Genomic DNA, 23,256 nt, shown 5'->3' on the forward strand with positions numbered 1-23,256 from the left:
GAGATGTAAACATAAACACAAATAGTTTTTGATCTTCGTACATCCATAGTTGAAACATAAATTTTAATATAAATAGTTTTTGACGTTGCTGAGCAACAGTCATACAGTATTTTTTAGAGGAACACACCGCCATTTGACTGTTTTATTGCTTATTTAAGTACAACCACGGTTTCGGCCTTTTATGCCATTGTAAAGTATTTGATTTTATGTCTTAAACAAATACTGCATGACAATTCATATGTTGTCAAGCTCAAAGTTGGCCATAGATTAAAAAAAAAACTATATTGGCTCCCCACGAAATGCCAGATGGTGATTTTACATCTGCTGTTCGTGGGTAGCCAATATTTTTCTTCATTTATGTCCAACTTTAAGCTTGAAAACCTGTTTAGTGCCCTGCAATATATGTTAAATACACAAAATCAAATACTTGGAAATGGCAAAAAAGCCAAAACTTGGGTTTTACTTAAACAATAAAACAGTCAATTGTTGGTAAGTTCCTTTAAAAAATGAACACAAATATCACAAATGAACATCTTCAACTTCTGTAGTCCTGTCTTCCTCAGTTACGTGTAATATTACAGTATATTGATAAATTTACACTTATGGACCGTCTGATAGCAAATGAATAAAACACAGTTTTAGTGCCATACGCGTTTCGCCTTTATTTTCTGCAAGGCATCATCAGTGGCCTGGAACATGTACATATGTTTGCTATTTAATTTACATTTTGGTCACTGTACCTATAGGTTATAAACAGTTCTGCTGGTTGGTATTTCCTATTAAGTAGTAATGTTTTGAACTGTATTTGCAGGTTGCGTGGACGATTTCCTACATATTGCGCTCCTGTTGCATTTTTGGTGTTTTTTTCTTCTTCTTATGAATCCAATTGGCGGTTTTTTTCGCACATTCCACAGCACTATGAACTAAACAGTTATTTCCATGGAATGTTTTGGTTTCTGTTGCCGACTGTCAAATGTTTTTGTCAAAGATCGAATGTTATTGCCAAACTTTCGAGTGTAATTATTGAAGTATCTGTGATCTGTTCGTGTATGCATTTGTGTGTGCGTTTGTGTGTGTATGTGTGTGTGTGTGTGATATAATTTTTTTTGTGCTGTGTGTGTGTATTTCGGTAAGAATTTTTTTTATTTTTGTGGGCTGTATGTGTGTGTGTGTGTTTTCAGAAGCTGAAGGGGGAAGAGTTTTTTGTTTTATCTTATCATTTCCTTTATTAAGTGTAGTAGGGAGCCTGTGCTGATGTGTGTTTGTTCATTTATCACATGTTTGTTTTCAGTTATGGCTTTCTGAATGTGGAAGTTTGTATAAGATATTTCTCGTGGTTGCTTATTCTCATTACTTTCGGAAGTTTGTATAAGATATTTCTCGTGGCTGCTTATTCTCATTACTTTCATTTTTTGTTCCATGTTTGTAGGAAGGTGTTATGGTGTTTTAAATGTTCCGCAAATGTGGAATGGTTTGTTTCGTACTTCCAACATCTGATATGAAATGAACGCTGAGATGCCCTTGTTGGCCAATAGTGCAACAAGGGTAAGTACAATGACCGCATTGGTAACTGACCATGTGGCCACAAATATGGATAGATGAAAGTTTGATGTAGCTATTAAAGATCTAATGACTGTATAGTGTCCGTACTGAGACTGGGCGTGTGAATCAATGAATAGTGTAGTACCACCCTTTTTCATTATTATACAACTTCTTTGCAGTACAAAATAGTACATAATGGATAAAAACCGAATGTAATACCACTGATTTAAACAGATTGCAGTTGTATTCTGGAGGGTGGATGTTCCAGACTTCATCTCGCCATCCCAGTTTAGGTATTCTGTGGTTTTACTGAGTTAATTCGGGTTGTTTCCCACCGTAAGTTCACGGCCGATTACCTGGCCCATCCATGATAAACTAGAGCTGTAAGTATGTAAATACTTAATACATGGATTATATTGTTTTTGATTAATGTCCTTGTAAAAGTGATCTGCAGATGATTGAAACTGCTACTATGAGTAGGTGTACTACTGCTGGTACTACGGACTGTGCCGGTACTGGCCGATAGGATGGAAGACTGGGACCGATTACTATGTTGGGTTCCAAATTATGGTAACCGATACGTAATTTGAATAACGACTTTTGCAATGCGTAACACAACACAATTTCAGTCCTGAAAGCTAATTCGAGTGCATGTAGCCAGCAGCTTAAACAGAGACAAGATCAAATGCATTAACCGGTGTAAAATCAAGGCTCACAAGCAATATATCTCATCCTCCTAAGAATTTAAAAGCAACTTAACAACTGTTAAGACACCATGATTAACATCAAGTGAATTTCTAAAAAATATAACTTAATGGCAGTAAAAACAATATTTAAAACAGAACTTCAGAATTATTGCGGATGAGCTCTGGTCTTCATCTCTAGAACCTTCCGTAGCTGTTCGAACAAGTGATGATGAAGATTTATTCCTGCATACATCACTTTGTTTTCCATCATCTAATGACGATTTCTGAGATGCTGTCTGCTGAATATTTGATGTGCAGCAATATCTCTGTCCCAAAACTCCAGATAAAATCCAGCTTCCAGGGTATTGGGTAGGGACTCCAAATACACCTGTGAAGTACCTGTTCTGTGGTTCCCCCTAGGGGATACACTTGGCGAGCCAAGCGGGCTTGTTGGGAGAGATTTGCTGTAGCGCCTGTGACGTTCTTTTGGCGGCATGGCTTGTTCAGCTCCTCGCAATGTCAACCTGTTACCCGCAATCATTTGCTGTGGAACTTGCACTACTGATTTGCCACATGCAGCAGCTTCTCCCACATATCCATGGTCTGTTCCCTGTGATTTGTTGACTCTTGACTGCATCTGCGTTGCACCTCCTACTAATGAGGAAGTATTTTCTTTTGCATTTGCTTCAGGAGTGAATTCTTTGCAAGACTGTGTGTGTTTTGAGAAATCTCTCTGTTTCAAAGGCTTCTCTTCACTGATTGGACGATAACTATATATGTATTGTATAGGTCTGGGTTTTTATCACAGACTATCTTGCTCAAACCTGTCCACCTGCTTCCATTACCCTTGGGGATTTATTACATGATCATTTTGCTTCTCGAGCAATCTTCATCGGCATGTGTAGTCTGCAGCAAAATTAACGACTACTGAAATGTTTCTTGAAACAGTTCAGTATCAAACGAAACAGAGACCTATTCATGTCTCAACTTCTATGATGTATCATGCAAACTGAAGCGTCAAATGAAAATTTGTATCAAGGCCGGGATTCAAACCCAGATCTGTTGCTCGCCAACCAGATGTGCAAACCACTACGCCACCCTGGCACGGTGGCTTTGCACAACTGCACGGACTACCCTAGCACGCCTCCCTCAATCTCATTCGCGCCTCAGCCCTCTTGGTATTCCCCTTAAACTCGAACGGTATTGCAGAGGGCCTCCAACTGTATTGGAATAGCATCTCACCATCGACCGAAAAGGAGGACCCTGCCTGAAAGCCAGGTATAGGTGCTTTAATCAAATTTAGTATCAGAGGCAAGAGACATCATCATGTTAACAACATCAGTTTAAATGAATTTAAATAATTTAAATGAATTTAAATAATAACTGATTCAGAAAAGTTGCACCCATTAATATGCAAGGAAAACTGAACTCACTGCGGCATGTAACGTGATTACCAACAGCTAGTTCATCTATTCCTAGCGAACAAATGCTACTACGACTAAGCGAGGGCAGAATTATCAGAACATCAGCTTACAGTGTACCTGATCGAAGTAGTTTCTAGGCAGCCCGCCCGGCTAGCCGCCCGGTCTAACGCGCTGCTTCCTGAGCCTGAAGACGTGCCGGTCCCTGGCACGAATCCGCCCGGCGGACTAGTGTCGAGGTCCGGTGCGCCGGCCAGTCTGTGGATGGTTTCTAAGGCGTTTTTCCATCTGCCTCGGCGAATGCGGGCTGGTTCCCCTTATTCCGCCCAGCTACACTATGTCGGCGATTGCTGCCCAAACACTGTCTCTACGTACGCGTCCACCACGATTACTCTACCATGCAAACGTTTGAGGTTACACTCGTCTGGTGTGAGACGTCCCCGGGGGGTCCAGTGGGGGCCGAACCGCAATACGCAATACACAATACACTCTCTACGCAGATGCTAATCAAATTTACTTGCGGGTCACATAATAAAGTACCGTGAGCAATATGATAGAAATCACAGCCATAACTACACCTTCAACACCAGCTAGCCACAAGTTTTAAAAAGACAAGTCGATAGGACCACTTGACAACTGTTTGCAGAGTATGATGTAGTTGTAGATATCTTGTTCCTTTTTTATTTTACATGTATCACATTTTCTATAGTTTTGTCATACGCTAAGAAGAACTACAAAATGATTTCAAGACATATAATGTAGCTGGTCTTTCTTACAGTTCCTAACAGTCTTTCTTTCCTTTTCTAGGGAATTTTTTTCTGTGTTTTAGGAAAAGAATGGCAGGCCATGCGCTCGACACTCTCTCCAGCGTACACGACAATGAAGATGAAGAACATGTTCGTGCTGATGTCTGAAATTGGCCTGCAGGTGGTTGACTATTTGATGAAAGTAACCAACGAAGATGAAGGTAATTTAAAATGATCAGTCTTCACATTGCCTTTGGACTTACAAGAGTCAGCTAATGGACGTGGAAAATACTTAGAGTACATCAAAATGTTCGTCAATCTCGGACTTCGATTCACCTGTACCAGCCTCACCAGTAACCACGTCTCATGACTTATTCCGGGAATTTGTTACGTCTCCGGAACACTTCCTTATCTGTGTACATCGAATATCGTTTTTAGGTGGTAGTGGAACACTTCGGTACAAATGCGATTGGATTCATCGAAATAGTTGCCATTCTGAGCTCCAGCTCAGTTTTTACTAATTATTCTTTCTTTTATTGAATATCGACTTTGAATAATGAAAATATAATCAGTTGGTGGGAGTATATTTCAGCACAGTTGATCCTGCCACTTTGAACTTTGTGTTGTGACGCTCAATTTACTTGCTTCAAGGATTACTTTTACTCATAATTTATTGAAGATTTCGTTCATTGGTGAGCAACACGTGTCTGAATCCACTGTATTACCAGTTTTTTTCTTTTTCTTTATTGTAATTTAATTCCCCTGCCCAACATGGGTAGGGGAGGGCTGGCAGCAGCACAATCTGCCGCTCTCCAGCTGAGTGGCATACAAATAATAAGAGGAAATTTACACATAAAAAGAGCGGAAAAAGGGGATAGAAAAACACAGTAAATGGAGACAATGGAAGTTAAAATATACACTAATATGGAGACGTTCATTGGGGACAGTTAAAAAAGTCGACATAAAATGAAAATAACACAGTCAGCGATTTGTGGAGCAATTAAAATACTCTGGAGTCACACACATAAGTTAAAAGTCGGACACAGTATAAAAACACACAGAGCGAGAGACACTTACAAAACCACTGTAAGCGATGCAGCACACATGCAAAATAAAAACTGCTGTTAGGGACCTGCTGAGGGGTGGGAGGCCTCAGAGGAGGGAAAAAGCGAAGGGAGGAAGTTGCAGTGCGGGGGGGGGCTGCTGGAGGGGGGGAGGAATAAAGGAGGCAGGGGGCACACCAAGACGTAGGAGATGGGCGGGGTGGGAGAGGGAAGGCAAGTCAGGAGGGAGCACAGAGACACAGAAGGGGGCCACAGGGAAGGGGGTGTAGGAGGGAGGAAAGCTGCTCAGGGGATGAGGAGGGGAGAGAGAGCCCTGATGAGGAGGAGGGAGAAGGTGAGGTTAGAGTTCGTAGATATCAGGGCGAAGCTTATAATCTGGGAGAGGTAGGTGCCGGAAGTTGCATTGGGAAAGGAGATGGAGGGTGTGGAGATGCAGAGAACATGGGACACTACGGTAAAGGTGCGGCAACAGGCTGGGGCTGGAGAGGAAGGGGGCACCAGGGGGTGGGGAAGATCGATTCAGCAGATGATATACAGGATGTGGATGTGTTCAAGAATAAGAAGAAGATGGGGGAAGGGGATGAAGTAGTAGAGGATGGAAGGCAAATACGGAAGATGAGGTGGAGTGCATGGCATTGTAGGACTTGGAGGGCTTTATAGAATCTGAGAGGGGTGGAAGTCCAAGTGATGCTGCCATAACAAAGGATGGGGCGGATCAAGGATTTGTAGGTGCGAAGGATGGTGAAAGGATGCAATCCTCATGCCCGTCAGAGTCTATTGTGGGTTTTGTATTGGATTGTAAGGAGGTGGGGACTCCAGGTGAGGTGATGGTCGAGGGTGAGGCCAAGGTATTTCAGGCTACGAGTAAGGTGGATAGGACGAGCATATAAAGTGAAGTAAAAATCATGGAGCTGGAAGGAGCAGGTTGAATGACTTATGATGATTGCCTTGGTCTTGGAGGGATTGATGCGAAGGAGCCACTGGTTGCACCTGGTGGTGAACTGGTCGAGGTGGGATTTGGTGGGTACATTTAGACTGCTGAAGGGTAGGATAAAGGGCCAGGAAGTAGGTGTCATCAGCAAATTGGAGGAGGTGAACAGGTGGGGCACATTTGGGCAGATTGGCAGTATACAGGAGATAGAGAACAGCCCTTGGGGCACACTGGCTTTGGGATAGAAGGTACAGGAGCTGGTATTGTGGATAGGAACGATGGCAGAGGGAGGAAGCAACGAGACAGACGAAACTGATGGGAAGAGCATAGGTCTGGAGTTTGAAGGGGAGTCCAGGATACCAGACATGGTCATAAGCGTTCTGGAGGTAGAGGGAAACAAAGATAGCAGAGCAACAGGAGTTAAGTTGGAGGGACAGGAGATTGGTAAGGTTAAGGAGCTGGTTGTCAGCTAAGAAGGAGGACCAGAAGGCACACTGGGTAAGGGGAAGAAGGTGGTGCTGGTTAAGGTGGTGATGAATACAATAGGAGAGTATTAACTCGAAGATGTCACTGAACATGGTGAGGCAGATGGGATGATGGGAAGAGATGTCAGAGGGGGGTTTGTTGGGTTTAGGGAACAGCAGGACATGGGAAGTCTTCTACGGGTCAGGGTAAAAAGCTGGTGGAGAGGAACATGTTGTACTGGGTAGCAAGGGCAGCCAGGAAGGATGGGTGGGGGGGGGGGGGAAGATTCCTTGAGGTGGCAGTAGCTGACACAGTCATGACCAGGAGTGGTGTTGTGTTTGGTGCAGAGGACAAGTTTCACATCATGTGCAGTAATGGGAGTATTTATGTCTGAAGGGGGTAACAGATCCAAGTACTGGAAACAGGTAGCAAGTGGCAGGACAAGGGGATCAGTGCATTCAAGGACAGTGGGGAAGAAGGAGTAACAACATGGTGGTCATGAGGAAAGGAGAAGACCTCGGAGAGGTCAGAAGTGAAATGGTTAGCCTTACTGAGGTTGTCAGGGAAGGGGTGGTTGTCATGGTGAAGCGGGTATTGCAGGGTAGGATGGTTATCAGTAAGGCGGTGGAAAGCAGACCAGTACTTGGAGGAGTTGACAGAGAGGATGAAGTTGAGGCATGTACATGTCTGGCGCCAGACCTGGCATTTCATTGCTGTGAGGAGGTTGAGGATGTGTTGTTGTAATTGCTGGTGGTGGAGGAGTGAATTCTGGTCACAGGAGCAGAGGAAGGAGCGGTAGAGCCTGCAGGATTCATGGAGAAGAAGGTTGGCCTGTGGAGGAAGTGTTGGGTGGTGAGGGTGGATGTGTTTCGTAAGAACTTGGGCCTCCATAGCGTCAGTGACGGCCTTCTGGTGGAAGGAAGAGGCATGGGGGACATCAGCGGGATGGTGAAAGGTAAGGGGGTGGTTTTCGACATGTGAAACAATGGATTCCCAGTAGGCATTCCAGTTGGCACGGTGGTAGTCGTTGCCAGACTTCAGAGAGGCATCAGAGCAGGGGACAGGATGGGGGCCATGGGCTGAGGAGAAGGTGAGAATGATGGGGAGGTGGTCACTACCAATGAGATCGGGGATGTCCATGGTGATACAACCAAGAAGATTGGGGGAAGCAAGGATGACATCCAGGGTGGCGTTACTATCAGGATGGGTGTGCTGCGTGAGGGGATCAAGATCACTGTGGAGGGTTAAAAGGAACTGATGCCATCACCAAAGGGTCACAGCTGTGGATGTTGAGGTCGGCAGCAGTCACATAGGCGGAGAAGATATGCTCAACAAGGGAAATGAAGTTGTAGGGGAGAGGAGCTGCAGGACAGATATAGTTGGTGGCACAGGTGATGGTGAGGGAGAGAAAAAAGATGCTGAGGAGAAGCGGTCGGGTCATTGAGTAGGGGTTGTGGCTGGACAGGGAGGTGATTGAGGTTTTCAATAGTGACACCACCTCATGCGAGGGGAAGGGGGTTGGTGCAGTGAAGGAAATAGGGAGAGATGGAGACAACATGATAAGGTTGGAGGAAGGTTTCATTAAGAATGAAGGAGTCGACGTGGTGCAGGACAGGGCATGCATGAAGAGATATTTGTTGGCAGCGAGGGAGCGAAAGTTTAGGTAGAGGAGACGATACTGTTGTCACACCAGGAGGTGGGAGGGGGGGAAAAGAGTGGGGGGGGAGGAGAAAGGGGCTTAAACGAGGGTATCTAGGTGGGTGAAAGTAAAGTGGGCCTGGTTGTGGGAGTAGGTGGCGTGCAAGTAGGTATTCAAATGGAAGACAGAGCGAGCGGCGAGGGAGATTTGCTGGAGAATGTGGGGGCGTAGGAAGGGGAGGATATTCTGCAGGACGATGGTCAGGAACCAGATGATGTCTTCAACCATAGGGGGAGGTCATAGGGAATTGTTGGGGTGGATGGGCTGGTCGATGGGGCGAACAGGGACAGTGAGCTCAGGGTTAGTGGGAGGGGGTTTTGCTTTGCATTTGGAGGAGTAGGTGGGGTGGGGTTCGTTGCAGGTGTTGCAGGAAACAGTAGAGACGATCTTAGGACACTGTTTAAGTGAGCGGGAGGCTTTACAATCGCGGCAGGTGGAGAGGGGGTGGGGATCTTGCAATTTTGTGTGAGGTGGTCGTTGCAGAGGAGACAGCATTGGTAGCGATAGGATTGAGGAGGGGAATGGGACGGGTCAACGGTGTGTCGGCGGTTGAAAATTAGGGCTCCCTGAGTGAGGAGGTGATCTATGGAGGAGGCAGACTCGGTAAAGACACGCATGAGGAAGGTAGGGCCGGAGTTGTAAATACGGCGGGCCGTGCTGATTTCGAGGGCGGAGCGGGCATTCAGTTCCGCCAACATCTCCGCCTCCGTGACCACAGGGCTGAGTTTCGTGATCACGGCGGCAGTGAGGGTCGGCGGACGACGAGGATTACCAGTTCACAATACTGAATGTCTTTGTAGGTGGAGTGGGCGAGATCTGTACTTGTTCTGGAGTCATATCTATTCCGTAGTGCGAGCGCAGACTCAAAGGACAATTATTTCTGGAACGTTATGTTTACACATTAATTTGACGCATATTTAGAACGTACGTATAGTTACTTTTCATTAGAACCACAACCGATTTTCATATACACTGAGATGACAGAAGTCATGGTCTGGTGATATACGCACACATACAGATGGCAGTAGTATCTCGTACACAAGGTGTAATAGGACAGTTCATTGGCGGAGCTGTCCTTTTTATTGAGCTGATTCGTGTGAAAAGGTTTCCAACGTCATTTGGCCGCTCGACGGGAGTTAACAGACTCTGAACACGGAATGGTTGTTCAAGCTAGACGCATGGAACATTCCATTTCGGAAACCACAATATTTCGCGATCCACAGTGTCCAGAGTGTGCCGAGACTACCACATTTCAGGCATTACAGCAGCGGTGTTTGCGTAGAGTTGTTAGTGGTGACAGACAAGCAACTCTGCATGGTATAACCGCAGAAATCAATGTGGGACGTACGACGAACGTATGCGTTAGGGCAGTGTGGCGAAATGTGGCGTTAATGGGCTGTGTCAGCTGACGACCGACGCGGGTGCGTTGCTAACAGAGCGACATCGCCTGCAGTGCCCCTACTGGGCTCGCGACCATGTGGGTTGGACCCTAGACGACTGGAAAACTGTGGCCTGGTCAGATGAGTCTCGATTTCAACTGGTAAGAGCTGATGGTTGGATTCGAGTGTGGTGCAGACCCTGCGAAGCCATGGACCCAAGTTGTCAACAAGGCACTGTGCGAGCTGGTGGTGGCTCCATAATGATGTGGGCTTTGTTTACATGGAATGAACGGTTCTCTGAATGTTCTGCTACTTAGAGACCATTTGCAGCCATTCAGTGACATCGTGTTTCTAAACAACGATGGAAGTTTTATCGAAGACAATGTTCCTTATCATCGAGCCACAGTTGTTTGCGACTGAAGAACATTCTGGACATTTCGAGCGACTGCTTTTGCCACCGAGATCACCCATTATGAATCCCATCGAACATTTATAGAAGAAGATCGAGATGTCAGTTCGTGCACAAAATTCTGCGCTGCAACACTTTTGCAGTTATGGGCGGCCATAGAGGCTGTATGGCTCAGTATTTCTGGGGGGACTTCCAGTGACTTGTTGAGTCCATGCCACGCCAAATTACTGTACTAAGCCATGCAAAAGCAGATCCGACACGATAGTAGCAGGTATCCACGTCTTTTGTCACCTCAGTGTATATTTTTGATTCTGACAAGTACACCTGAATACAACGTCATAGAAGCATTCTCCCTGCTCTTTTAGTCACCTTAGCGCATCGCCCTGAAAGTCGACGTTCTTTGCAGGTGTTTCCACCCAAGTAATCCTTCTACCATGGAACCAAAAGCTAATGTGCCAGTTGGTGCGACACGTCGTTCGTACCACCGTTTTCATACTTCGTCTACTTATCGCTTAATTACGTTTTAGGACGTGTCGTATTACGTACGACCTAGGCCGATCGTGAGCTACACGATTGTTACTATAGACGTAAGATCTTGGTAAAGTTTCAGGACGATTTAAGTTAGTTTTGAGCATAATTTCTAGCAGATATAGAAAAGTCACCATAAGTACGAGAAAGTGCAAAGGTATTTAAGAATAAAAATATTTTTTTGAAGACTCTATGTTGAGTGAAACATTTTTTACGTCATCGTTTGTGGTTTCTCTCTAATCAGTACATATTATGAAATGAACTGCATGAAGTTTTCAACGGAACTGGATAAGACCATTCGATGGATACCTCCACATAAAAACTATCAACGCTTAATTGGTGCAGTAACAGCAACAGCTAAGAAGTGTATGCCAAGAGGATACCGAAAAGAATATGTTCCAGGATGGAATGATGAAAGTGAAACACTGTACCAACACTTCCAGCAAAGTGGTAACCCAGAGATAACTATGGAACTCTTGTCCAGCTTGGACATGTCTCGGAGGCATAAATGGGCAGAAACAGTCGAAAATATGGACTTTACCCAGGAAAGCATGGAGTCTTCTGAGAAAACTGGGAGGAAATACACCAGCATGAGGAAAAAATTCCGAAGTAACACACTACCCGTGTGTAGCGACCTGCCACTTTTAAATCGTAAGAGAATGAAATCACACCATCCAACTATGTGCGATGCTGCTGACATTGTTGCTAAGGATTTAAAACCTCTTGAAGAATGGAAAGGTCGGTGGGAAGCAGTGACAGATGTGCACCTGCATAACATCTTCTTAGCTGCTGAACTTCCAAGTGGATTCGACCTACCACGCAAGACCTGGACTACCCTCAACAAAATCCGTACCGGCCATGGGTGATGCAGGGATGCTCTCTTTAAGTGGAATAAGCTGCCTAATCCAGCTTGTGACTGCGGGGCTCCATACCAGAATGTTCACCACATTGTAAGTGAATGCAGGATTCGAGCCTATCACGGCGCCAAAGAGGACTTCCTGCTAGTAACTCTAGGTGCAGGACTGGATATTGAAGGACTGGATATTCAGTTGTAAAGACAAACTTAAGTTTCTTGTGTGTCAATATGTACATAAGTATATGTAATTTAATTTCATGATATGTCTGTATTAGCCATACGTTAAATAATAATATAAAATGAAAGTACGTTTGTATGTTCCACTTCTCCTCCTCTGGCTTGAGTCATTCGTTCCTTGGCATTTGTACGTTAGGTATCGCCCTCCTTTTCGAGAACTTCTTTATCTAGCTTACACCGTTTGGCTTATCTTGGAAGCTTATTTGCTTAGGATCTCTGTTGAAGCTGCTCTTGCCGTTTTTGCTACTCCTTCTCCACGCGTCGTTTGCGTTGGATGGCAATCAAAGAAATCGTCACTAATGCACTATTCACTATTAATATTGGTATTTTGTTGTTGCAAACTGTTAACAAATTCGCTTTCTTCACCTGCGATCCAGCTCTGGCGATATGTTACAAGTTGCAAGTCTATAGGTCATCGGGAAGTTTGTACTGAACAGACCGACGGAGAGACAAGAAAGCGAGTTAATGTTGCATTGTCACCCAGTTCTGAGATATGTTTGAAATTTCAAGTCTCTAGCTCATCGGGATGTTAGTTTAAAATCAACTGCCAAATTTGTACCGAATAGACAAACAAACAAGAGAGCGAGTTAATAAAGACGTGGTAATAATATGCAGAACAATCTTGCTGGCTCATTTTAAAATTAATGAGATTACCTGGATTTAATGGTTTTCACATATGATATACTCAATCTTGAAGAATTACCAAGGTTATGAATGTAATAAAATTTGCACAATAAAATGAAGATTATGGCAAACTGAGATATGAAACAAATTTAAAAAATCAGGAGGAAATTGGTGTAAAAGATGGTGCTAATTCTGCTTAAGACATTTACGTACTGCTTTAGATAATATAATAAATTTAATAACTTTGGTTCTTCTTGCTAACCATATACTTTGGTGATCTGAATGCTGTGTTGCTCTAGACGGCTCAGTGACACTGGAGATGAAGGACTTCTACGCCCGCGTGACAAACGACGTAATAGCTTCAACGGCCTTCGGTTTCCGAGTTGACTCCATATCGAACCCGGACAATGAGTTCTACCGCATGGGACGCGACCTGACAAACTTCAGCGGGCTGCGGGGACTCATCGCCATAGGCTATATGATATTCCCGAGGCTTATGGAGGTATGTGGAGTCCACTTCAAGGTAAAAAAAAAATCCAAATTACTGTATGAAAAATTCAATAAGCAAAGATGTCTCTTCTTCCGTCATCTAGTTTCTGAACGTACCGTTCTTCCATCCCAGGACGGAGGGATTCTTCAGATCCCTGGTTTCTGAGGCAATGAGAGTACGTGAAGAACAGAAAATCGAGAGACAGGATTTGATTCAATTACTTATGCAGATCAGAAGTGGTGAGCGTGCGTCTCAAGCAGATGAAGACGGAAGAAGCTCTGGAAGGAAGAGAACAGGTAAATATACTTGGTTATGACTTTCAACTTTACACCACTCTGTAGCGAATTCTGATCTTAATTCGTGGCAATTTGTGTTGATACTATACATCCAAAACCTCATTACGTAACTGATATAACGATTTACTAAGAATGTCCCAGCACACCATAATAACACAAATATCCTAGCAGATACTGATGACACTTGTGGTAGTGCGAAGATTCTGAATCTTGCAAAATGCAGAAACGTAACAAGCCATTTCTGCAATTTCAGTAAGTCACTAGTCATACAAATGCTTACGTGTAATACTTTGTATTATTATTAATTATGAGAACATGCGCAGTAAACTGTGCTCACTCCATAGGTAGTCGTGTTGAGAGGTTTGTGGTGCGCTGTACTAGCAAGTACATCCCGGTAGTAGAATTAGTGCTCCCTGCACGAGTCAACGATGAAACTTAAAGAAAATAATCTTTTGATTCGGTGGAAACGTCGCAGTTACTCATTACTTTGTTCTGTCGTTCAGTAGAGTATACACTGTGACGGATTTCTGTAGCGACAAGTTAAAATGGGGGGCGGACCGGGGCGGGACCACTAGCTTTCATGTGCAGCGTGCTAGCTTTCATGTGCAGTGTGCTAGCTTTCATGTGCAGTGTGCTAGCTTTCATGTGCAGTGTGCTAGCTTTCATGTGCGGTGTGCTAGCTTTCATGTGCGGTGTGCTAGCTTTCATGTGCAGCGTGCTAGCTTTCATGTGCAGTGTGCTAGCTTTCATGTGCAGTGTGCTAGCTTTCATGTGCAGTGTGCTAGCATTCATGTGCAGTGTGCTAGCATTCATGTGCAGTGTGCCAGCTTTCATGTGCAGCGTGCTAGCTTTCATGTGCAGTGTGCTAGCTTTCATGTGCAGTGTGCTGACAATGGCGCCGAACAGACGACTCGGATATTCACCCCGCTGCTCACCTCTCTCCACACCTTACGAATGAATTTCCTTGAGACAGAGAAGATGCTGTCCATGCATCTGCACGGCTTTAGAAAGCATCGCTCCTACGAAACGCAACTCGCCCTTTTTTCACATGATATCTTGCGAACCATGGATGAAGGGTATCAGACGGATGCCATATTCCTCGACTTCCGGAAAGCCTATGACTCGGTGCCCCACTGCAGACTCCTAACTACGGTACGAGCATATGGGATTGGTTCCCAAGTATGTGAGTGGCTCGAACACTTTCTAAGTAATAGAACCCAGTACGTTGTCCTCGATGGTGAGTGTTCATCGGAGGTGAGGGTGTCATCTGGAGTGCCCCAGGGAAGTGTGGTAGGTCCGCTTCTGTTTTCTATCTCCATAAATGATCTTTTGGATTGGGTGGATAGCAATGTGCGGCTGTTTGCTGATGTTGCTGTGGTGTACGGGAAGGTGTCGTCGTTGAGTGACTGTAGGAGGATACAAGATGACTTGGACAGGATTTGTGATTGGTGTAAAGAATGGCAGTTAACTCTGAATATAGATAAATGTAAATTAATGCAGATGAATGGGAAAAAAAAATCCCGTAATGTTTGAATACTCCATTAGTAGTGTAGCACTTGACACAGTCACCTCGATTAAATATTTGGGCCTAACATTGCAGAGCGATATGAAGTGGGACAAGCATGTAATGGCAGTTGTGGGGAAGGCGGATAGTCGTATTCGGTTCATTGGTAGAATTTTGGGAATATGTGGTTCATCTGTAAAGGAGACCGCTTATAAAACACTAATACGACCTAATCTTGAGTACTGCTCGAGCGTTTGGGATCCCTATCAGGTCGGATTGAGGGAGGACATAGAAGCAATTCAGAGTCGGGCTGCTAGATTTGCTACCGGTAGGTTTGATCATCACGCGAGTGTTACGGCAATGCTTCAGGAACTCGGATGGGAGTCTCTAGAGGAAAGGAGGCGTTCTTTTCGTGAATCGCTACTGAGGAAATTTAGAGAACCAGCATTTGAGGCTGACTGCAGTACAATTTTACTGCCGCCAACTTACATTTCGCGGAACGACCACAAAGGTAAGATAAGAGAGATTAGGGCTCGTACAGAGGCATATAGGCAGTCATTTTTCCCTCGTTCTGTTTGAGAGTGGAGCAGGGAGAGAAGATGCTAGTTGTAGTGCGAGGTACCCTCCGCCACGCACCGTATGGTGGATTGTGGAGTATGTATGCAGATGTAGATGAATACACACAGGTTCTCTCACTGTGCTACTATGTGCGGTGCACGTAATTCTTAAATTGTTTCATCTATGTAAACAGAGAAGGGAAAGGCCACAGATATGGCCAACCGAATCGGATCATATTTGGCAGGTCGCTTGAGTACAATCTAAAATGAAATAATACGATACATGGTGTCCCTCTCAAACCTCCCTTATTTCAAAGACCTAGGAAAAGAATTCATAGTAGATACGGCAATGAAAAATGCACCACATTGTAGAGCATCTCAAAGAATTTACTTATTTATCATCGATACACCTCTACATGTGAACCATTTGTGGCACAAAGAATATCGAGTCTATATTCAATTTCTTGCCAAGTTCTTTGTAAAATTTCCTCTGTTTTGTTGAAGTCGCATTAGTCATACGATGTCGCAACGGAGAAATATCGTCCACTTTGGTCGCATACACGCGGTCCTTCACGAATCCCTACATGAAGAAATCAGGCGGCGTAATGTCGGTTGAGTGTGATGGCCAGGAAATGGGTCCGCCACGTTCGATCCAACGACTGGGAAATTTCGTATCCAGGAACTTGCGAACAGCCATTGACCAATTCAGTGGAGCTCCATTTTGCTGAAAAATGATGTTGGGTTGCAAGTCTTGTATCTGAGGGTACACAAACTGCTCCAGCATGTTCAGATACATTGACCCATTCACTGTTTGTTCCGAAAACAAGAATGGTCCAACAATCCTATCATGCATTAGCCCGCACCAGATGTTTAGTTTATTGCTATCACGGAGCTTTAACCGGGCTTTAGGTCAGTCAACACAAGAAATTTCTCAGTATAGACAATCACCGTCCATCGAATCGTGGCTTTGCACCGTAAGACTTGCACATTTCTTTGGAGATGATGAAGTAGTTGGGTGATATTCGTTTTAGTTTAAACGAACAACTGTGGAATATTATCATAGTGTGATAGAACTCACAGCTGTAACTTTCTTTCAAGACGACACTGAAAAGCTGCTGTACCTCCGCAACTAGCGGCACATTAATAATAGTGATTATGGTGAGAAATATCAGGCTGTAACATAAGTAATGAGCCTTTACTGCTAGTGCTGCTGTTTATAGACATGCGATTGGGAAAGAACCACCATTAACCACAGAATGGTGGGACTGCTTACACAGTCCACTTGCTGAAGTGTCAGCCTACAAAATCTTGCTGTTATTACTGAACGCTATGCACAGCTGGAGTACTCGATTCCTTTGAAGCCCTAGAACACAGTAACGGGGCATTGTGCCACACAATGAGACGGTATATTTCTTTAATGGCCTTTGGAGAGAATACTAGTCACATCGAACCGCTTGCGGACAGAGCCTGGGAATAGCAGGGGCATTGCTGTAGCAGGCACGCCTTCTGATTTACATCATCACCGTAATGATTATCATCCTACACTTTACGTCGTCTGGGCCCATATTCTACCCAGGCTCGGTGGCAAGTGGGGGGGGGGGGCACTATGGTAGCTATAGCTCCCCCCTCCCACCCATGGAGTATCATATTACACTGGATAAAATGACTTCAGAAATCAGCGAATATATTACTCCAACAGATTCAATCATTTTTTTAATAATCAAAATATCCACGGGTGTGCTGCCGGTCTATAGTGTCCAACGGTATTGGTCAGACGATGCGTCGAGGATCGATGCCATGAACACCAGAGGCACATTCGACTGATGTATCCGAGCAAGTCGGCGGTCGCTGAACATTGTTTGTCGGAAAATCACGCTATGGAGTATGACCGCACGAGGGTTCTGGTACAGACGTCGAGATACTGGGACAGCGTTGTTAGAGAGGCCATCGAAATTCGCACCAATGACGACCTCATAAACCGTGACTGTGGCTATAATCTTAGCAAGGCTTGGGAACCAGCGATTGGGTTAATCAAGACTAAATCGAGCAAACGTATAGTTGGGACGACCACGGCGGACAGAGCCATCACACCGACGTCATCTCGGACGCCGTCGCAATCTGTTCCACCGCGCGACCGTGGCGGGGGCGCGGACGGCGGAGGGAGCGCGCCGCGGGCGGAGGGTATTTAAATCGGCCGCCGCCGCGACCGAACCCAGTTCCTTCTGAGCAGCCATAGCGTACGGATCTCCGTGCCGGCACGTTCACAGGAGCTCAGTCCGTCAGTTCACCTGATGATGGCGACATGTATGATCGCCGAAATATTGTGCCCGTTGGACACTATAGACCGGCAGCACACCCGTGGATATTTTGATTATCAAATACGCCGGGAGAAACTCAAGAATCACATTTTTTTAATAATTATGCAGCAATATAGCTTACAATGTCATTTAACTTAAAATAGGCGTCTTATTATTTATTAAAACACATTTTATTTTATTTATTTATTTCTTTTTTTTTACCCCCCCATGAACCATGGACCTTGCCGTTGGTGGGGAGGCTTGCGTGCCTCAGCGATACAGATGGCCGTACCGTAGGTGCAACCACAACGGAGGGGTATCTGTTGAGAGGCCAGACAAACGTGTGGTTCCTGAAGAGGGGCAGCAGCCTTTTCAGTAGTTGCAGGGGCAACAGTCTGGATGATTGACTGATCTGGCCTTGTAACATTAACCAAAACGGCCTTGCTGTGCTGGTACTGCGAACGGCTGAAAGCAAGGGGAAACTACAGCCGTAATTTTTCCCGGGGACATGCAGCTTTACTGTATGGTTAAATGATGATGGCGTCCTCTTTGGTAAAATATTCCGGAGGTAAAATAGTCCCCCATTCGGATCTCCGGGCTGGGACTACTCAGGAGGACGTCGTTATCAGGAGAAAGAAAACTGGCGTTCTACGGATCGGAGCGTGGAATGTCAGATCCCTTAATCGGGCAGGTAAGTTAGAAAATTTAAAAAGTGAAATGGATAGGTTAAAGTTAGATATAGTGGGAATTAGTGAAGTTCGGTGGCAGGAGGAACAAGACTTTTGGTCAGGTGAATACAGGGTTATAAATACAAAATCAAATAGGGGTAATGCAGGAGTAGGTTTAATAATGAATAAAAATATAGGAGTGCGGGTAAGCTACTACAAACAGCATAGTGAACGCATTATTGTGGCCAAGATAGACACAAAGCCCATGCCTACCACAGTAGTACAAGTTTATATGCCAACTAGCTCTGCAGATGATGAAGAAATTGATGAAATGTATGACGAGATAAAGGAAATTATTCAGGTAGTGAAGGGAGACGAAAATTTAATAGTCATGGGTGACTGGAATTCGTCAGTAGGAAAAGGGAGAGAAGGAAACATAGTAGGTGAATATGGATTGGGGGGAAGAAATGAAAGAGGAAGCCGCCTTGTAGAATTTTGCACAGAGCATAACTTAATCATAGCTAACACTTGGTTCAAGAATCATAAAAGAAGGTTGTATACCTGGAAGAATCCTGGAGATACTAAAAGGTATCAGATAGATTATATAATGGTAAGACAGAGATCTAGGAACCAGGTTTTAAACTGTAAGACATTTCCAGGGGCAGACGTGGATTCTGACCACAATCTATTGGTTATGAACTGCAGATTGAAATTGAAGAAACTGCAAAAAGGTGGGAATTTAAGGAGATGGGACCTGGATAAACTGAAAGAACCAGAGGTTGTAGAGAGTTTGAGGGAGAGCATAAGGGAACAATTGACAGGAATGGGGGAAAGAAATACAGTAGAAGAAGAATGGGTAGCTCTGAGGGATGAAGTAGTGAAGGCAGCAGACGATCAAGTAGGTAAAAAGACGAGGGCTAATAGAAATCCTTGTGTAACAGAAGAAATATTGAATTTAATTGATGAAAGGAGAAAATATAAAAATGCAGTAAATGAACCAGGCAAAAAGGAATACAAACGTCTCAAAAATGAGATCGACAGGAAGTGCAAAATGGCTAAGCAGGGATGGCTAGAGGACAAATGTAAGGATTTAGAGGCTTGTCTCAATAGGGGTAAGATAGATACTGCCTACAGGAAAATTAAAGAGACCTTTGGAGAGAAGAGAACCACTTGTATGAATATCAAGAGCTCAGATGGCAACCCAGTTCTAAGCAAAAGAAGGGAAGGCAGAAAGGTGGAAGGAGTATATAGAGGGTTTATACAAGGGCGATGTACTTGAGGACAATATTATGGAAAAGGAAGAGGATGTAGATGAAGACGAAATGGGAGATAAGATACTGCGTGAAGAGTTTGACAGAGCACTGAAAGACCTGAGTCGAAACAAGGCCCCGGGAATAGACAACATTCCATTAGAACTACTGATGGCCTTGGGAGAGCCAGTCCTGACAAAACTCTACCATCTGGTGAGCAAGATGTATGAGACAGGCGAAATACCCTCAGACTTCAAGAAGAATATAATAATTCCAATCCCAAAGAAAGCAGGTGTTGACAGATGTGAAAATTACCGAACCATCAGTTTAATAAGTCACAGCTGCAAAAGACTAACGCGAATTCTTTATAGACGAATGGAAAACTGGTAGAAGCGGACCTCGGGGAAGATCAATTTGGATTCCGTAGAAATGTTGGAACACGTGAGGCGATACTAACCTTACGACTTATCTTAGAAGAAAGATTAAGAAAAGGCAAACCTACGTTTCTAGCATTTGTAGACTTAGAGAAAGCTTTTGACAATGTTAACTGGAATACTCTCTTTCAAATTCTGAAGGTGGCAGGGGTAAAATACAGAGAGCGAAAGGCTATTTACAATTTGTACAGAAAGCAGATGGCAGTGATAAGAGTCGAGGGGCATGAAAGGGAAGCAGTGGTTGGGGAAGGAGTGAGACAGGGTTGTAGCCTGTCCCCGATGTTATTCAATCTGTATATGGAGCAAGCAGTAAAGGAAACAAAAGAAAAATTCGGAGTAGGTATTAAAATTCACGGAGAAGAAGTAAAAACTTTGAGGTTCGCCGATGACATTGTAATTCTGTCAGAGACAGCAAAGGACTTGGAAGAGCAGTTGAACGGAATGAACAGTGTCTTGAAAGGATGATATAAGATGAACATCAACAAAAGCAAAACAAGGATAATGGAATGTAGTCAAATTAAATCGGGTGATGCTGAGGGAATTAGATTAGGAAATAAGACACTTAAAGTAGTAAGGAATTTTGCTATTTGGGGAGCAAAATAACTGATGATGGTCGAAGCAGAGAGGATATAAAATGTAGACTGGCAATGACAAGGAAAGCGTTTCTGAAGAAGAGAAATTTGTTAACATCGAGTATAGATTTAAGTGTCAGGAAGTCTTTTCTGAAAGTATTTGTATGGAGTGTAGCCATGTGTGGAAGTGAAACATGGACGATAACTAGTTTGGACAAGAAGAGAATAGAAGCTTTCGAAATGTGGTGCTACAGAATTATGCTGAAGATAAGGTGGGTAGATCACGTAACTAATGAGGAGGTATTGAATAGGATTGGGGAGAAGAGAAGTTTGTGGCACAACGTGACTAGAAGAAGGGATCGGTTGGTAGGAGATGTTTTGAGGCATCAAGGGATCACAAATTTAGCATTGGAGGGCAGCGTGGAGGGTAAAAATCGTAGAGGGAGACCAAGAGATGAATACACTAAGCAGATTCAGAAGGATGTAGGTTGCAGTAGGTACTGGGAGATGAAGAAGCTTGCACAGGATAGAGTAGCATGGAGAGCTGCATCAAACCAGTCTCAGGAGTGAAGACCACAACAACAACATTTTTTTAACCTGAATTCCGAAACAGTTACCAAAAACTACTTTGAGCAACACCAAATTTTTCCAGTTTGTCGGTAGAGGACCCAAACTCTCCTTCTGTTGAGCGATATTCCATTGCCCGAACCCCCCCCCCCTCCCCATTAGTTCCCCTCCCCCCCCCCCTTTCCCTTTGACAGACTTTTAGAATAGCCCCTGCTTGAACGGAATGGACAGTGTCTTGAAAGGAGGATATAAGATGAACATCAACAAAAGCAAAACGAGGATAATGGAATGTAGTCGAATTAAGTCGGGTGATGCTGAGGGAATTAGATTAGGAAATGAGACACTTAAAGTAGTAAGGAATTTTGCTATTTGGGGAGCAAAATAACTGATGATGGTCGAAGTAGAGAGGATATAAAATGTAGACTGGCAATGACAAGGAAAGCGTTTCTGAAGAAGAGAAATTTGTTAACATCGAGTATAGATTTAAGTGTCAGGCTGTCGTTTCTGAAAGTATTTGTATGGAGTGTAGCAATGTATGGAAGTGAAACATGGACGATAAATAGTTTGGACAAGAATAGAATAGAAGCTTTCGAAATGTGGTACTACAGAAGAATGCTGAAGATTAGATGGGTAGATCACATAACTAATGAGGAGGTATTGAATAGAATTTGGGAGAAGAGGCGTTTGTGGCACAACTTAAGAAGAAGAAGGGACCGGTTGGCAGGGCATGTTCTGAGGCATCAAGGGATTACCAATTTAGCATTGGAGGGCAGCGTGGAGGGTAAAATTCGTAGAGGGAGACCAAGAGATGAATACACTAAGCAGATTCAGAAGGATGTAGGTTGCAGTAAGTACTGGGAGATGAAGAAGCTTGCACAGGGTAGAGTAGCATGGAGAGCTGCATGAAACCAGTCTCAGGACTGAAGACCACAACAACAACAACAACACCTGGTTCTGCCCAGCTCTGTTTCATTTTAATCAAAGGCGTAATTGCATCTCCCAATCCAGCTTTTTGCTTGACACCTTTACTCGTTTTCTTGTCTATCGTAAGAAATCCCTTCGTGCATCTTTTCAGTGCTAATTGAACAACTCTCAATTTCTGAGTGGCATCCGTAATGAAAGTCTGTTCCTCGCTGCCCCTTTTTTATGCGTTCACTTGCTAGTGGCACACTTTAGTGCACGTGCTTACGTAACTAACATTAAATCTGAGCCTTCATATTTTAACTAAACAGTAATCACACGGGAAATTGTCATTCTGGTGAACCATACCAAGCTGTCTAGCCTACCAATTATCCACAACTCTTCCCCCACAACTCCGCCGAGTCTTGTAGCTTAAGTAATTGATTACCACTACTGTCAGTGATAATTCACCACACGAGTTGCTGCAAATAAGCTCTGCTTGATATTCACAGTCTGTGAATCGATAATGATAGGCCGAGAAATCGGCGATGGTTCTTTGAAAGGAACGAATACTGGGATTCTCCTTAATAATTTTAGGTGAACCACGGGAAACAGAAATCAACGAACTAAATCAGAACTGTTGAAGCGCCCCTAGAAAAATTTATGAATGATTGTGCTGATAAACCTCTTACATTATTTGATTTTCAAACAGCTGAGCAGAACTGAACGTACTCAGACATTTCGCTCTTTACCTATTCTGATCAACACTAAACTGACACACAATATTTTTAGCGCAACGCAATCTGACTGTCAATAATCCCTACTAAAGAATGGCCCTGACTAACAATAACCTATACCTTTCATGAACCACTTACCTCACAAAAATCTTCGTAACTCAAACTACTGCAACACAGCGTGCGCCAATACTGCCAGCTGAATAAAAGATTCTCTAACTACTGAAGGCACTAACTACTGATAGGCATAGTTAGCAAATGAAAGATTTTGATAGAGAACAAACAATGTATTTACCATAATAGCGTTCAAAAGTCATAATATATATATATCAGTTCATGACGCCCAGTCTTACAAATTTACTCTCTCTGATCATCCTCTCTCGAAACTCGGCCATCTCTC

The 23,256-nt window shown here is 44.0% G+C and overlaps 1 protein-coding gene across 1 annotated transcript in view; it reads left to right on the plus strand.

Annotated features, from left to right (window-relative positions):
- The window catches only part of LOC126234240 (cytochrome P450 9e2-like), an 82,249-nt gene that overhangs the window by 21,337 nt on the left and 37,656 nt on the right, over positions 1-23,256 (plus strand). The window contains exons 3-5 of the mRNA XM_049942931.1: positions 4,479-4,616; positions 12,887-13,089; positions 13,181-13,373. Of these exons, the coding sequence (XP_049798888.1) occupies positions 4,479-4,616; positions 12,887-13,089; positions 13,181-13,373 (534 nt within the window). The remainder of the gene's footprint in view (positions 1-4,478; positions 4,617-12,886; positions 13,090-13,180; positions 13,374-23,256) is intronic.

Source organism: Schistocerca nitens, chromosome 2 (genome assembly GCF_023898315.1).
Source record: "Schistocerca nitens isolate TAMUIC-IGC-003100 chromosome 2, iqSchNite1.1, whole genome shotgun sequence".
NCBI lineage: Eukaryota > Metazoa > Arthropoda > Insecta > Orthoptera > Acrididae > Schistocerca > Schistocerca nitens.